The following is a 15,291-nucleotide window of genomic DNA, read 5'->3' as shown; positions in this document are numbered from 1 at the left end:
CGGAGTACAAAATAGTCAATTATAATGATTTGGACCCCTACATGTCTTCAAAAGAAGAAATTGGTAATTTAGTTTTAATATACTAATAATATTTTCCTTCTATTTAAATTTCTTATTAAATCTAAAATATTTTAACATTCAAAATACGGATATATTAGCGGTTGCAATATAAGTCAAGTCACCAAAAGATATGTAACAACAACATATGGAATAAAAAGAATCCAAAAAATATATCTCATTAATAAGAGGTAAGAAAAAACTTAGATAAACTAAATTTAAACTTCTATTAAAATAAATTAAATTATATTATTATATTTAAAGAATTAAAATAACAACCTTATGTAATATTTTTAAATAATTAAACATCTAATCTGAAGAAATAGAACTTAAACTTACGTAATATGTAATATAATATTTTATGTAAATATATACATAAAACTTATAAATAATATTTATATTATTATATCAAATATTTTAAATAGAAAAAATACATTCACAATTGAAATGCATCCATTTAGTACAAGAATATATACTTAAATAAATGATAATAATACTAACTTTTATAATTTATTTTTCAAAAAAAGACTAAATATATTGAAACGGTTTCCAATGAATTGTTAATAAAGTGTTAAATAATACAAACTTATGTTGATCAAGAGAAGATGAAGACTCAAAGATACAAGAATTTCAATGTATACTCTATTGAATAAGCGAAACAAGAAAAAATTATTAAATCTTCATCTTAAATTATAAATTACATATAAGTAATAATTTAAAAATTATAATAAAAATACTTATCTTATGTATTTTTTTAAATGGATAAAAGAATTGTTAAAAAAAAACTCAAAAAAAGATAAAACGTGCCTTGCACGTAGTTGCCGTCTAGTATATAGAATAATTCTCTATTCCAATTTCCAACCACTAAAAGATATACAATGAACGCCGTACGCGGCAAAACTATGCATCTATTGTGGGAGTGAGAACTCTCCTATAACACTATGAAGCCATGCTCAGCAAATTTCGTAGTAAAAGCTAGCTTCAACAAAAAGAAATAATGATAATGATGGGTAGAACAACGGATGTTAAACAGTAATAAACTAGTTAAAATATGACATTCCAAGAACTCGATTCATTAACATCAAGATCTAAACACTTTAGTATCTTGCAAAATTCCCTGGGCAGTGAAATTAAAGAGCATGTCAGTTCTTAAAGACTTTTGAAGAAGCTAAACTAGACCTTCAAATACAAAGATTCAAGAGAAACTTGAGCTAGGAGGTTCGGCACCGCCATATCCTCCACCCCCGCGACCAAAGCCAGCTCTTCCACCAGCACCCTGAAATATCACAACCAAATTTCCATAAAAATCAAACAAATTACATTGCCCACTACAAGCCAAACGCTGAGTTTGTAGAGTATCAAATCCCATTCCAAGTGGAAGGTAAAGATAATGTGAAATATTATTTCAGGGGTTAATTCTTTATAGGATTTATGGTTAATTCTTTCTTAATAGTATACAAAAATGAATTCTCAGTTCTTTCTTACAGTATACTAGAATTTTTCAGTGAATGTGGTAGAAATTAGCTATCCAATCATGAAAAGAGCTTGACAGAGATACTGAATATTTACCCTGAAAGAAGGCTGGAAGTCTGCTGGGGCACCTCCCTTTTCACCAGCAAAATCACCAGTAGGCCCACGAGGAGCTCCACGGTATCCATCACGATCGCCAAACCTTGAACCTCCCTCAAAACGAGATGGGCCACTGACACATTATTATAGGCAAACATTTCGTTAGTCCCTTTAACCATGGAGTAATGGCTACATGGAAAAGCAACATTATCAAAGATAATATAGATGCAATTACCGTGGACGATCACCAGGTGGGCCGCCCAAGGGACGACCGAGGGGCTTTGCAGATTTCTTTAAGGTAGCGGGCACAATTTCTGATGGAAGATTTAGGTAAGTCCTCAAGTGTTCAATTCCATCATTGGTAAGGTACCAATAATAGTGCTGCCATGCAAAAGTTTCTCGCACATACTCCTTCGATTTGAAGCTTTGCATCAACTTAATAACTTGTAAGTTTGGAACATCTATCTCGGGGTGCTTGGGAAGGTTATAATCTTTCTTCGCATAGCATACACCCTCTTTAGATTAAAACAAGAAAATCCACCATAAGATTCTTAGTAAAACATACTCCACCATAAGATTCTTAGTAAAACATACTCCTCTTGATTGTTAATGTTCCACAAAAAAAAAAAAGCAACACAATTCAAAGAACAAGCATTTGTTTGATGATCATTTCATCACGGGAAAAAATCAGCAATAGAATAAACAATGGGGCAATTGAGAAGTACCCCCATAAAACCCACTTTACGACTAGTCTACTTCATCATTTAGGTAGGCTCAAAATAGAGTGATAAATTATCAAGCAAAAATAGCAAAATAAAATATAATCATGGCAAATTGGTGGAAAATAAGAATTACAGTTACACAGTGATTCTAGTTCTTAACCAATTCTTCCATCAGTTAATATAATGCAGCACAGTAAAAGGAAACGAAAAAGACAATATTGCCGGAAATATAGAATGGAACCTTGGAAGAGGTACTTGCAGATCTCCTTACGATTCTTCTCAGTAATAATCTGAAAATTGTTGAACAGAAAAATAGATAAGTAAAGACATAAAGCAGAGTATCATATGATCATATCGATAGGTGGGTAGAGAGAAAAAGGAGAATCCTACCATGGCTGTTAAATGAGAATTATGCAATGCAATGCTTTGGAAACCCTAGACTGGGCAATACTACACTCTCTCGTATAAATATGAACTCAGGCGACCTCTTAAACCCTTGTTATTTTAGCATATATCGGTTCGGGTTCGTTTGTGGGCCATCACAACATTGGTCGGGTTGCCAGGCCCAATAACCATAATTCATAATGGGCTCACGTGGAAAATGGCCCCAAATAGATACATTAGTTAGATAAATGTCTTTTTTCAAAAATAATCAAAATTGCCAAAAATAATAAATTACATAATGAAAATTATAAAACTACATTTATTTAAATTTTCTTAAAAAAAATTATATAATGATAAGCTATATAAATTTGCTAGTGTTGCATATTACTTTATTGTAACTATAATAAATAAATATACTATATCATTTGTTGATCTCGCTTCTAGCTAATGACATTGAGTTTTAATTACAATGATTAAATTATATAAACAATAAAAAGCAAAGAACAATAAGTAAAGAAAATATCAAGATTTATAAAGGTTCGGCTCCATGATAGTAGTAATAGCCTACTCTCCTCTCAAATGTATTAATTTATGAGACAAAGAATGAAATATTCCTTCTCGAAAGCTCTTACAGAAGATTTCTGAGTAATTCACTTTTAGATCATAATTTCTCTCTTGAGTGTTCTCTCTGATTAATTTCGCATCCCTGAATAGTGAGATGAGACCACTATTTATAGGAGCTAATTACATAGGAATGGTTTCCCTTAATTTATGAAAAATTAAATAAGAAATTAACATGTTTCCATAATTACAATAAAGAAATTGGACAGATCTAGGCTAATTTCCTTTATTCTCTGAATGTACGAATTAATCCCACAAAAATAGGGATTGCTTCGTGACATGCAAGTTTGGAGATAATGTCGATCACTGCTGGAATTGTCAACCCACATTTGTTGGTCGGTGCATGCGAGTTGATCACACGATTGAGCTGGTCAGATGTCCACCAATGGCTTTACTTGGACATCCTGCTATGTATGTCTGACTTGGATCTTCATATCAATCTTTACAGGCTGCTAGGAGTAAAATCATCTGTCAAGGTTGAGGAATGTAAGACACGTGCCATCCAGTCAGGTATCACGTCATATTGTAAAAATTAGAATAATATTTACCTCACAAGTCTGTGTAGGACCTTCTTAGTCCCACATTGACTTTACTCGGCTAGGAAACTGTCTAGATGGGTGACACATGTCCTGGTTGTTGAAGTTGATCTAACGTGAATTGATTGAGAGTCTCTTCATGTTTCGTGTATTAAATACCTCTTGAAAGTTGTACCTAGAGTCACGCACTGACAGTTGAGGGGTACAACATGTGTGACATCTGTCCTTCACAGCGAGTACTTTAATGTACAGTTTTGGGGGGACAACCCAAATTTTAAATTTTGGCTAAATTAATTTCCTCTTTCAGGTGCCTATAAAAGGGGCTTAATCCTTCATGGGAACTTTTTTTAGCCATTTTCATTCTCAGCGAATCATAGCAAAAATTTTCTTTTTACTTTTCTCTTAAATCTTCAAAAAAGTTGTTGGAGAATCCATTGACGTTTCCTTCCGAGTGCATCAAAAAACTCTGAACATTGAGTAAGTTACTTTTCCTTTTATTTTATACAATTGTCACTTAATGTACACATTATTTTTTAGATTTCTTGCTGCAAATTTATCTGTTCTTGAACTGTTTTTGACTGATCATAGAATAGATGAAATTAGTGCTTGTAACTTTAGCTAACACTCGATTATAACTGCTAAGTCTCTAATTGTGTATTAATTTTGACCTGAAATCGTTTATTTCCACCCATTCATGGGATTCTAAAGATTTCCAGGTACCTCTCAAAGTTTTGAACTTTTGGGTTTGGAAATTCTATTTTTGAATGAAATCCCTTCCTTTTGTCTTTAATCTGGCCTGGTCAGCATATAAAACCTATTTTTCATCTTCCGATCCATCCAACTCTCACTTTCTTATCTACCATGTTTTGTAGATGAACCCTGGTGATTTTTGAGGAGGCAAACACCATATCGACCAGGACTTACTCCAACTCTTGTACGAAGATCATTCTCGACTCCGTGCAAGTTCATCTTCATCCAGTGATAGTCTTTCAAATTTTATCTTTCAAGACTGGGAAGTAAGTAGTAAGACACACTGTCTCTAAAGCCCGAGGTGCAACATCTCCAATACTCTGACCAGATACGTGGAGAAGGGTACGGGCAATTCATCTGTGAGTTAAAGAAAGGGTGGAGGCGTTATCTTCCTGCTTCTTGGACGTACAAGATCCAACCTAGGGTTATTGATACTTTGCCCGAAGCCCGCCCAACTCTGTCTACTAAGGGATCTGTTGTTGTTGTTGAGTTCGTTGTAACTGTTGCTAGGCATACTACTAAATTTAAATCTCTGCCCAAGCATAAAATGATGGTGCTAACAAAGCAGACAATGAGGAAAGCTTCAGAAACTGATCCACACAAATCTAATTAAGTAGTACTCAATATCAATTCCCTATGGATCGACCTCACCTGTGTAAGTATTTAACCGTAATAGATTATGTACACTTGTGTAGACTATAATTTTAAGCAACACCAACCACTCTTGGAGCTATTTACTAAACACCTATACTCAAACAAGTTAAACAATAATAATCTTGTTTAGTAATAACTCATTTATCACAATTAGCAATTTAGCTTAACCCTTGCTCCTTCCGCTTTGGAGAACTGCTTGACTGAGGCTCATAAAATCTTGCGACTGGTAAGCCTTTTTGTGAAGAGAGAGAGCAACTCTACCACGGACAAGTTCTTAAGAAATAACCTCTTCATATTTCTTTCCAACGACGAGTAGTAATAGGAAAATAAAAAATTCTCCCTTTCCATAATGTTTAAACGTTTTACTGCTTTCTAGGCTTGTCCTGTTAAATTATGTCATATAATATAATATTTAAATTAAATATTTATGTTACAAATAACTAAGTGTTGTAAATTCTTGAGAAATGATGATCATAAATTGTGTAACTCTCATCTCCATATTATTACTCTTAAATTAGTAAAATATGTTACTAATTGTTTATGAATGTAAATGAATAATAGCTATTGAAAACTTGATTTATTCATTTATAAGGTGTATAAATGGTTTAAAATTAAATGAGAGTGGTTTGGAACACTTTGAAGAAAAATTGACCAAATCTAAAGAAAAAAAATATGGTAAAAATTCCTCCAAATCACCCAATTAATACTATAAATATCCAATTTATGATTGGTCACGTCCAGAGACTTTATGGTAATCATTCATGTTCATGTGAGGGTCAAAATTCTATAAATAGAAGTCATATTGTTCACTTGTTATACATGTGGTTGAAATCACTTATGTCGTGGTTAGAACATTGTAAGAATATGTTCAACATTAGACACTGACTGAGCATATGAGGCTAAATTAATCCTAAAGAGCATTTCTAAAATTTTTATAAGTGTCTATGAAAGGGAGAAAATGACTTTTAGACAAAGATCATTGACCTTGTTTAAGTCTTTGAGAGATATTTTTCTCTTCTTTATATTCATATAGTAAGTATTATGCATTATTATTGCAAAGAGTTGTAATCTTTTCTTCTTCTTCTCATATATTCCCTCAAAGTGTAATGAAAAAATTTCTATTATGTCATGACAAAAATATGTACATTTAAATGATGATATGAAATATTTTGTACGTGAAAAAGCAACTTCAATAAAGAAAGTAACTTAGTGCATGTTTGACATCATAATTAAAAAACTGTTTTTTGTTTTTAAAAATAAAAAATTGTTTTCAAATTAAAAAAGTTTTTATAAAACAAAGTTACAAAAAACAAGAATTTTAAAAACAACAAAATGTTGTTTTTTGTTTTAAAAAATAATTCACTTTTGGTCAATATTGTTTTTAGAAAACACTAACCAAACGAGACTTGTATTTTGAAAACTTCAAAGATTATTTTTTGTTCTTATTTCTAAAAATACTTTTTTAAAAATAAAAAACAGAAAACAATACCAAACATGCTTTTAATATTTGTAAGATCAACAAAATAAAATGTAAAAATGGACACAAAATCTTAAAAATACAAAGACAAATGAATAATATATAAAATAATCAAAATAAGTGAACGCAATGGAACAATTTTTTAGCTTTTCATGTATTTTATTTATACATTTGTAGAGACCTTCACTCTACAATTTATAAATAAATATGTTTTATTTAAAAAAAATAATAATGCCATTGTATATATATATATACTAGCAAAAACCTACGTGCAAGACACGTATACTAAATTTTATGCTAGTTTTTTCTATGTTAGCTAGTTGAAAGTGATACAATTAAAAATTAAAGAAAAAATATTATTAGTTATACGGTGAGATTATTATTATGTCTATCTAAATATTATAGTTTATAATATTATCAATTAAAAGTCAATACCGAATACAATATATTAATGTTTAAGAAAGCTTGATGATTTAAATATGTTCTTAAGTTAATCCAAAAATAAATTAAAAATTGATGTTCTAATACTTAAAAAAACATTACTTAAATGGGTGTAAGATAAAAAGAAAATTAAAAATCAATCTCTAAATTATTGATAATTGAAGATAGCATTTGTCTAAAAATTATAGATAAGAAAACTAATGATAGTCATTGGTGGATTTTAATCTTCATTTGCTTCGATAGAGACAATAGTGTAATTTTTGTATTTTGCACTTTTCATTCTAGCTGGGTCCGCATATATCTGGATTGTCTATTTTTTCGTTGATAAATTGAATATGGTAGTGTCGACAAAGCGGCAGTCTGCAAACTGTGATGTATTTTCTTTTAAAATGATTAGACATGGTGTGAATAGCTTATTTAATTAAAAAAAAAAAATCAACTTATGAAAGGCATGTAAAACTATTTTATTTTTTAAAAATTACACCTTTGCAGTATATTTCATTAGTTGGGCAGCAGTACACGAAAATATTTTTTCCACAATATCTGCGAACATGACAGCAGATAGGATCTTAGTATTGTCATCAAGTTCAACATATGTTATAGCACTGTAAAATGCATAATAAGATTGTTAGTATCTTTTTTTTAAACTTAATTTCAATAACATCATATGTTTTTTGTAATATACCGTGGTGTATGAAATCCTTCCTGGCCGCATGTTGGCTTGTCACATGTAATTTTTTCATTGCGATTGTATAAATCTATTTTTTTATGACATGCGTCACATGACATGTAATAAAAACTCTGGACAGTATCAGTTATTTTTATTGCCGCCTCAATCCAAAAATATTTTTTCTACATCCAAATTAAATTGTGTTAATAATAGTAAGATATTGAAACAAAAGTTTTATAAAGTAAATATTGTAGTAGTCTTTACCTCATTCAGTTGCAGATTTTTCGTCAACTCTGAAATTTGGATGTTAGTCACTATTTCGCTAATATATTTAATTGTGCTTCTAATTTATGAGCACGTGATCAAAAACAGTGTTATAATGTACTCTCTGATTTGTTTTTTTTTTTTTCGCATCTAATGCCTCAGATTTATTATGATAAGTTTTGGTGGATTTTAGTAAAAGTTTTTCTTTTTTTGGTTTGCATTAATAGCTAGAACATGGAGAAATTAATAAGATTGACATTCCTTTTTGTCGCAGCATGTACAAAGCAACATAATTATAATAATGCTTAAGTTGCTTTTATTTTTATTTAACAGAAGAGGAAATTATAAATTTTATGACTTTTTAATTATACTGTATGTGCTAAAATATTACTTTTTCTTTTAATGAGTGTTTTTATAGAAAATGGTAATTCTGGAAGAGAAGAAGAGAAGAAGAAGAGAAAAATCGTAGATGTACAACCGCAAAAACCCAATCGTATTTTTTTTTTGATTTGATGGGATTTATTTTATTATATATAAATAAAAAGTGACCCATGAATTTCTCAAAAACTATTTTATTTTTAATATAAATAAAAAATCATGCATGAATTTCTCATAAACCAACCTATGAATTTCTCAAAAACTATTTTTTTTTTAACATAAATAAAAAGTCATGCATGAATTTCTCATAAACCAAGAATTCGGTTATATAGACACACTTTATATAGAAAAACTATTTTATTTTTAATATAAATAAAAAATCATGCATGAATTTCTCATAAACCAACCCATGAATTTCTCGAAAACTATTTTATTTTTAATATAAATAAAAAGTCATGCATGAATTTCTCATAAACCAAGAATTCGGTTATATAGACACACTTTATATAGAATAGATATATATTCTATATAAAGTGTGTCTATATAACTGAATTCTTGGTTTATGAGAAATTTATGGTAACTTTTTATTTATATTTAATAAAATAATAAAATATTATTTATATATAATAAAATAATAAAATAAAAATAAAACAAATTCCATTAATATTTGAACTGATATTTGATGCTAATTATTCGAGAGTCACAACCCTTTTTCCTTCTTTATTCGAGAGTAATATATAGGTAAGTTTTGATTATATAGCCATTAATATTTGAACTGATATTTGATGCTAATTATTCGAGAGTGACAACCCTTTTTCCTTCTTTATTCGAGAGTAATATATAGGTAAGTTTTGATTATATGAGGACAACAACAATCCAAGGATGAGCTTCTATATCAGCAAGTTAGCTATGGAAACACCAAAGGGATCAAATCCCTTTGCCGAGAAGGTGCACGCCTCGAGGTAAACCACTAAATTCAATTCATATGTTGAGGAAGAACGATCAAAGCTTGTTTTTTTATTAACGATGAATTTTGGATTGGGTGTGTGCTCAGTGGGTTGATAGAGATGGAAAAACCCCTCTCATTCTTGCTTCAATGAATCCGGAGCTATTCAATGTAGCAAAAACTTTGATTGAACTTGGGGCCAATGTCAATGCTTATCGTGCTGGTATGATAAGCCCTTAAAAATCCCTCCTTTTTTGTTTGATGTTGTATTCTTGAATTTGTTAAAAAGGAACAGTTATAATGAATTAATGGTTATTGAAAAGAGAATGTTTTATGAGATTGGTTTAACCAATTTTTTTATTTTCTTTCTCTGGGAATAAGATATGAGATTTAATTCTAAACTTTATTTGAAATTTTTGCTTCAAAGTTCCACCACTACTAATACCTCCTCAACCTCCACAAGGAGGACCCTGTCAGAGAATGCTTCCTACTCCTCATTGTATAAATATGATAATTTGGATTTCATTTTCTAAATAGACCCCTCTCTATTTATATTTATACATAAAATGTATATTTATTTACACAGTGTTATATTTTCTTTGATTTAAATTAGAGAGCTTATAATATATTCTTTCACGTCGTAGTGAATTAATTGTATGACCAAGAAGGAAGTATCTCCAAGGCCTTTTTCTTTGTATTTTCAATTAACTTTTTCAAATTAAGTATATAACTAAATATACGTGCATTGCACGTAACTTCTGCCTAGTATATATATATTTATATTGGGACACGATTTTGTCCTGTTAATGTACTTTCACGGAATGTATTCCGTTGTACGACAGGTACGTAATAATGTGTCACAGTATATGTTACCATTTTTAAACCCTAATCACTCCTAGATCAACCCCAGCCCTCAGATCAAATAACTACCCTATCTAACGGCCGCCGTACATCACGGAATACATTCTGTGAAAGTACATTAACGTGACAAAATCGTATCCCTATATATTATATAAATTATCGGCAATGAAAACATTCTTCTAAAAATAAGAAAACCAATCATCTGTATTTTAGTAAAAAATAAAAAGTTCGTACAAAGTAAAAAAAAAAATATACCGTTTTGTTATTTTTGGGTACTGGTAAAATAATCCCATAAATAATTAGGTCTTAGTTCGTTACAAAGTCTCAAGATATGTTGTTCTCGTTTGCTATCTTTAGTCACTAATGCACCCCAAAAGTTGTACAAGAAGAGTTTTAAGAAAAGCCAATATTTCATTACCCAAAAAAAGAAAAAGCCAATAGTTTACCTCTTCACCGGAAATTCTCACATTGGCTCGCTTAGTCAATCAATAATCAATATTCAAAATTTCAAATGCAGCCACTGCCAATCACATAATCATACCATGTATGCCATCTTTGTCTGCTTTAACGAATCCAGTATTAGAAGATATCTCATTATTTTAATTTTTAACATTACAACAGACTTAATCAAACCAATCCTAGCAAAACATAATCAATCAAAACTTGACTACACAAGAAGCTTGTGCTGTACAAAACTAGCCACAAATACAACACAAATCAGAAGCTAACTATACATGCAATGCAAAGCCTTTTTTTTTTGTTCCTCTTCTTTCGTTCATATAATATATACATAAACTAGAATGGAATGGCAAAAATTATCAACATAATGTGTAGTCAAGTAGTCCGACAACACTTGCAATATCTCCATGTAGAACATAAAATCAAATTTGAGTTGAGGTGGGGGTGGGGTGGAACTTAGAAGCACTGTAATCTTCTTCACACCTTTTCGAGAATTTAATCTCTACCCGCTTTTAAGTATTTGAACCTTCAGAAACTTTGCAGGCAGTCAATAGAAGGAAGCTTATCAATTTTATGCTCTATACAATCTTGGCAACATTCTTGGGTTGGTCGTCATTAAATGGTCTGATCGCATCGCTCTGATTTGTGGTATCTGGTTCAATCTCATAGGATGAAAGCAATTTTCGCTGTATCAATAATGGAAAACAAGGTTATAAGAATGGAACACACAAATTCTAATTATTAAATGAGACTACTGAGAAAAAATTAAATAAGCCCATATTTTGGTCGGTTAAATGTGCCAAAAGCACTATTCTGATTATATTAGACATTTGTGCTAAGCACATACAGAAACAAAAAGACATGTTAGCTCACTGAAATGAATACTTACATGATCTTCAAAATCAGGACTGGTTAAATTGATGGATAGATTTCTCATCAAAAGTAATACCTGGATAAGAGACAACAACAAAATAATATTACGCATTCCATTGAAGCATACTGGACTTATGAAACATTACTATTACAGAACAATTTGGAAGTGAAAAAGTAATTAGGTTTTCAGCTATAATTCTGAACGAAGACATAGTAACATATATTCTGAGGTGCTTGTTCCAGGATCAGGCATTGACACTGTCATCACATTATCAAAATATTAAGTAACCTTACAACGTTAACTTCAAGAAAACATACCGTCTCAACATCAATCTGGTCCATCTTCTTAAGTTTTTGCACATGACCTGTAGTATTTGGGTCAAAAACACTGCCAATGAAGCTATAGACTTGAGCAAAGTCAGGAAGAACTGCAGAATATGATTGAATATCATTGAGATTAGATCCAAGAATAGAATCAAAGCAATAAAATCAAGAAGATGAACAAGACAACATATTTGTTCAACATGAACCTAATTTTATACCCAGTTCACCCCGACATTATGATTTCCAACCTAAAGAAATGGCAGCGGGATTTTCAAATTAAAAGTAAAGTACTATATGTCTTTAAAATTCTGGGTGCTAAGTTGTGAGACATAGTACTCCTACCATATACCGTATGGACAATATATTCAATAAAAATTCAAGTAACTGTTCAGCACATTTATTATGCGTTCCAAGTTAAATGAGAGAAACTAACATTAGACAACTAAACTAGTTAGATGACTATGTTATCTATTGGGGATATAAATTCAAGGAATACCTCTCAATTGATGACCATGATTTCCTAGATCAGTTGTTTCAACAATGGGCCGTGCCCTTGGAGTGCTTTCGGTGCTACTACAACAGTTATTTGCCGCACTTGGTGCTGCAAAGCACATGTATGAATAATTAAGATGCCAAGTTTGTGATATTGCAAAACAAACACCATTGGCATATGCATTATTATTGACATCTATGCATGTAAAATTATACCTTTTGTCTCATTTGACAAGTTGACTGCCTGTGGAGAATTATTATTCCAGGACGAGATAGAAGCACCAGCGAGGGGACTCCTAAGTGACGGATCCGGTATTTGAATATAACCTGGTTCGTGCAAGGCAGATGAAGACTGAAAAGCTCCTGAAACCTGTACAGGTGCTGGTGGTGCTGAAAGGAAAATAAAAAGATGTAAGATAGGTTGCAAAGGTGGTGATTTACAATTTGGCATGCTGGAGAAAGAAATACCCTGACTATTTTTAGAAGCTTTCTGAGGATATGGATGAGCAGCTTTCCGCTTTGGCCGAGGTGGTGGTAGATGTTCACTTGTCCCATTCTTCTGAACCTTCAGAAAGTATTTTTGTGCGTGACTACGTATCTGCAGAAGAAAAAGCGAAGATTCTTGTTGGTATAGACATTTGTTGATTTTTTTTGATTTATTTTATATAAGAATATTTTTTTATTCCTGGTATTAAATAAAAGAATACATGACTACATAAATTAACATATCATGCCTTTCTCCTTTTTAACTCTTAAAATAAATCAATCAAGAGTATTGACTAGAGATTATATGAGATACACTGATGTTTTTGGCAGTCCAAACTTGATGTTCAATATGCAATAATGCATACCTGTATAACTGTCTTTGATCCAACAAATGCTTCAATCTTTTTCCAATCACGGTCAAAGCTGGATGAAGAAAAGGGTAAATGAGTAAGGTCACCAAAAATCAAAAAGGTTATAAAAGCAAGTGGGCAAACAGAAAAACAACGCTAAATGCCATACATAAATTCAGAAAAATCCTTGAAAATAAACTCTCAACCACAACACTCCTAACTTCACTGTTCTAAATTAAAAAAAAAAAAATAGCAGCAAGAAAACACATGCATCAGTGAAGAAAAAGCACCTATCAACAGCCTTCTTACAATGCTAGTTTTTTTTCTAATTTCAAATATTAAGTTTAAAATTAAGTCACTAGAATTTAAACTAATTTTCAAATTATTTGAAATACCATAAAGAAGATCTCTAATATTTTGAAGCTCTATGACAGGAGGAGGTTAGCATTTATTATATTACAGATCATAAATTATTTTTCACATTTAAAATCGATTTTTTTCTAATTACTGAAAGATAGAGTGGCCTCCCCAATATAAGGACAATCTGCAGGCCGAAACATAATTCGACTAGACATTAGTGAAACAGCTAAAGTTCATTTCTGAGTCCCAATGCTGAGAAGGAAAAAAAAATATTCCTCTTTCACTCTAAACTTTTCATCCCTTTTCTTGTATTAGAAATTCTAATTTTTAAATTCTGAACTGGAGATGAAACACTGAATATTATTCCTCTGATATCGTAATGATAAAAGTAACTAAATTGCGCCAACACCCAGTGCTGGTGTTGGAAACTATATAGAGCTTAACCTTAAGCCAAAAAGCACAGTTCTGAGAGAGTGATAAAAGTTTTCCCACTAGAAGTACCGGCCACAGATCTACTTTTTTCTCAATAAAATCTAGAAATTCTGTTAGATGTCTCCCATTCAGGTTTCAAATATCATCAAAGGGTAAAGAGTGAAAAAAACAAAATGACTACAAACCCTTGAAATGTCTTCAATTTAGGGTTTGGAATTAACTTTTGACAAATATTAACCATAACGTTTTCCATTGATGGCTAGTAAGTACAGAAGCAGATGACAACAAACAATTTCCGTTGCTTTTTAGTAAACAAAGCAATACACATTTTCTCTTGACAACCAAGAAAAGCATAATAATAATTTCTATTCACTCCAAACCTTTTCGCTTCTCCATACCCTCAGATGTTTAAAATCATACCCATCAATCCCAATTACAAACCCTAAAACCCTGATTCTCAACGCATTCAGAAATTACAAAATCACAAATGAAATTATATGAATATAAAAAAGGAGAAATAATAGAATTGCGAAGAGTATTGATTTACAGTTGGAGGGCTTCGAGGAATTTGTCGTGTTCGGGCTCGGTCCAGCTTTCTCTAGACTTGGTAATGGTGTAAGGCTTACGGATCTTCTTAGACAAATCCTCCGAAGACGAAGTCGTTGAAGTTGTAGTGGTCGTAGCGGTGACCGCCGCCGTGAAGGGTCCGAGACCCGGCAAAGCCATTCCAGTCGGGTCCAAGTAAAAGCTCTCAGACGGGTTCGGGTTGTTGGATACCATACAGAAGAAAACCCACACAAAAAGAACACAGTAAAGCTTAGCTTAGAAATGAATGAAAATGGAAACTCAATTTCAGCTACTTACCTTTTTTGTGAGGCATTAGATGCTCTTATATCTAAGAGGACTGGGAATAATTCCCTGCGCTGCAGCGTACGGTAAGATATTGACCAATAGCCAATCATTATGTGCCACGGAAAAGAATATATTTAAAATAAGGAATATACTCATTTAGTTTAATTCTTAATTGGTATTTCATATTTTTAAATTGTACATATTTAGTACCTTAAAATAAAATTTAATCAAACAATTCTCAGTTATACTTATATGTAATCAAATAAATAAATTTGAATTCATAATTCATATAATTTTAAACTATTAATTGTATTAATTAAATTTTATCAAAAG

The 15,291-nt window shown here is 31.3% G+C and overlaps 2 protein-coding genes across 2 annotated transcripts; both read right to left on the bottom strand.

Moving 5' to 3' along the window:
- Nucleotides 1–1,082: 1,082 nt before the first annotated feature.
- On the bottom strand, nt 1,083–2,849 carry LOC115717380 (small ribosomal subunit protein eS10z). The gene is made up of 5 exons (XM_030646351.2): nt 2,739–2,849; nt 2,590–2,638; nt 1,862–2,141; nt 1,627–1,759; nt 1,083–1,333 (listed from the first exon to the last, which is right to left on the bottom strand). The coding sequence occupies exons 1-5, from the start codon at nt 2,739–2,741 to the stop codon at nt 1,253–1,255; spliced, it is 546 nt and encodes a 181-aa protein (XP_030502211.1). The 5' UTR covers nt 2,742–2,849; the 3' UTR covers nt 1,083–1,252.
- A 7,986-nt stretch (nt 2,850–10,835) lies between these two features.
- Nucleotides 10,836–14,982, bottom strand: LOC115716864 (protein REVEILLE 6). Its single transcript, XM_030645768.2, has 8 exons — nt 14,654–14,982; nt 13,330–13,387; nt 12,947–13,076; nt 12,695–12,868; nt 12,483–12,587; nt 11,981–12,090; nt 11,679–11,738; nt 10,836–11,475 (listed from the first exon to the last, which is right to left on the bottom strand). The coding sequence occupies exons 1-8, from the start codon at nt 14,884–14,886 to the stop codon at nt 11,368–11,370; spliced, it is 978 nt and encodes a 325-aa protein (XP_030501628.1). The 5' UTR covers nt 14,887–14,982; the 3' UTR covers nt 10,836–11,367.
- Between the last annotated feature and the right edge of the window lie 309 nt (nt 14,983–15,291).

This window comes from Cannabis sativa, chromosome 5 (assembly GCF_029168945.1).
Source record: "Cannabis sativa cultivar Pink pepper isolate KNU-18-1 chromosome 5, ASM2916894v1, whole genome shotgun sequence".
Lineage (NCBI taxonomy): Eukaryota > Viridiplantae > Streptophyta > Magnoliopsida > Rosales > Cannabaceae > Cannabis > Cannabis sativa.
Note: the sequence above shows the minus strand (reverse complement) of the source record. Positions and strands in the feature narration are given on the sequence as shown.

Bases quoted from the DNA above. Each gene is read 5' to 3' on its own strand.
- LOC115717380 (XM_030646351.2), bottom strand. The intron at 2,142-2,589 runs GTTCCATTCTAT...TTTAATCTAAAG, and splicing joins CTGCAAGTACCTCTTCCAAG to AGGGTGTATGCTATGCGAAG. The intron at 1,334-1,626 runs GTAAATATTCAG...GTGATATTTCAG, and splicing joins ACTTCCAGCCTTCTTTCAGG to GGTGCTGGTGGAAGAGCTGG.
- LOC115716864 (XM_030645768.2), bottom strand. From the start codon at position 14,886: ATGGTATCCAACAACCCGAACCCGTCTGAGAGCTTTTACTTGGACCCG. The intron at 13,388-14,653 runs GTAAATCAATAC...TTCTTCATCCAG, and splicing joins TTCCTCGAAGCCCTCCAACT to CTTTGACCGTGATTGGAAAA. The intron at 11,739-11,980 runs GTATGTTTTCTT...TCTCTTATCCAG, and splicing joins ACCAGATTGATGTTGAGACG to GTATTACTTTTGATGAGAAA.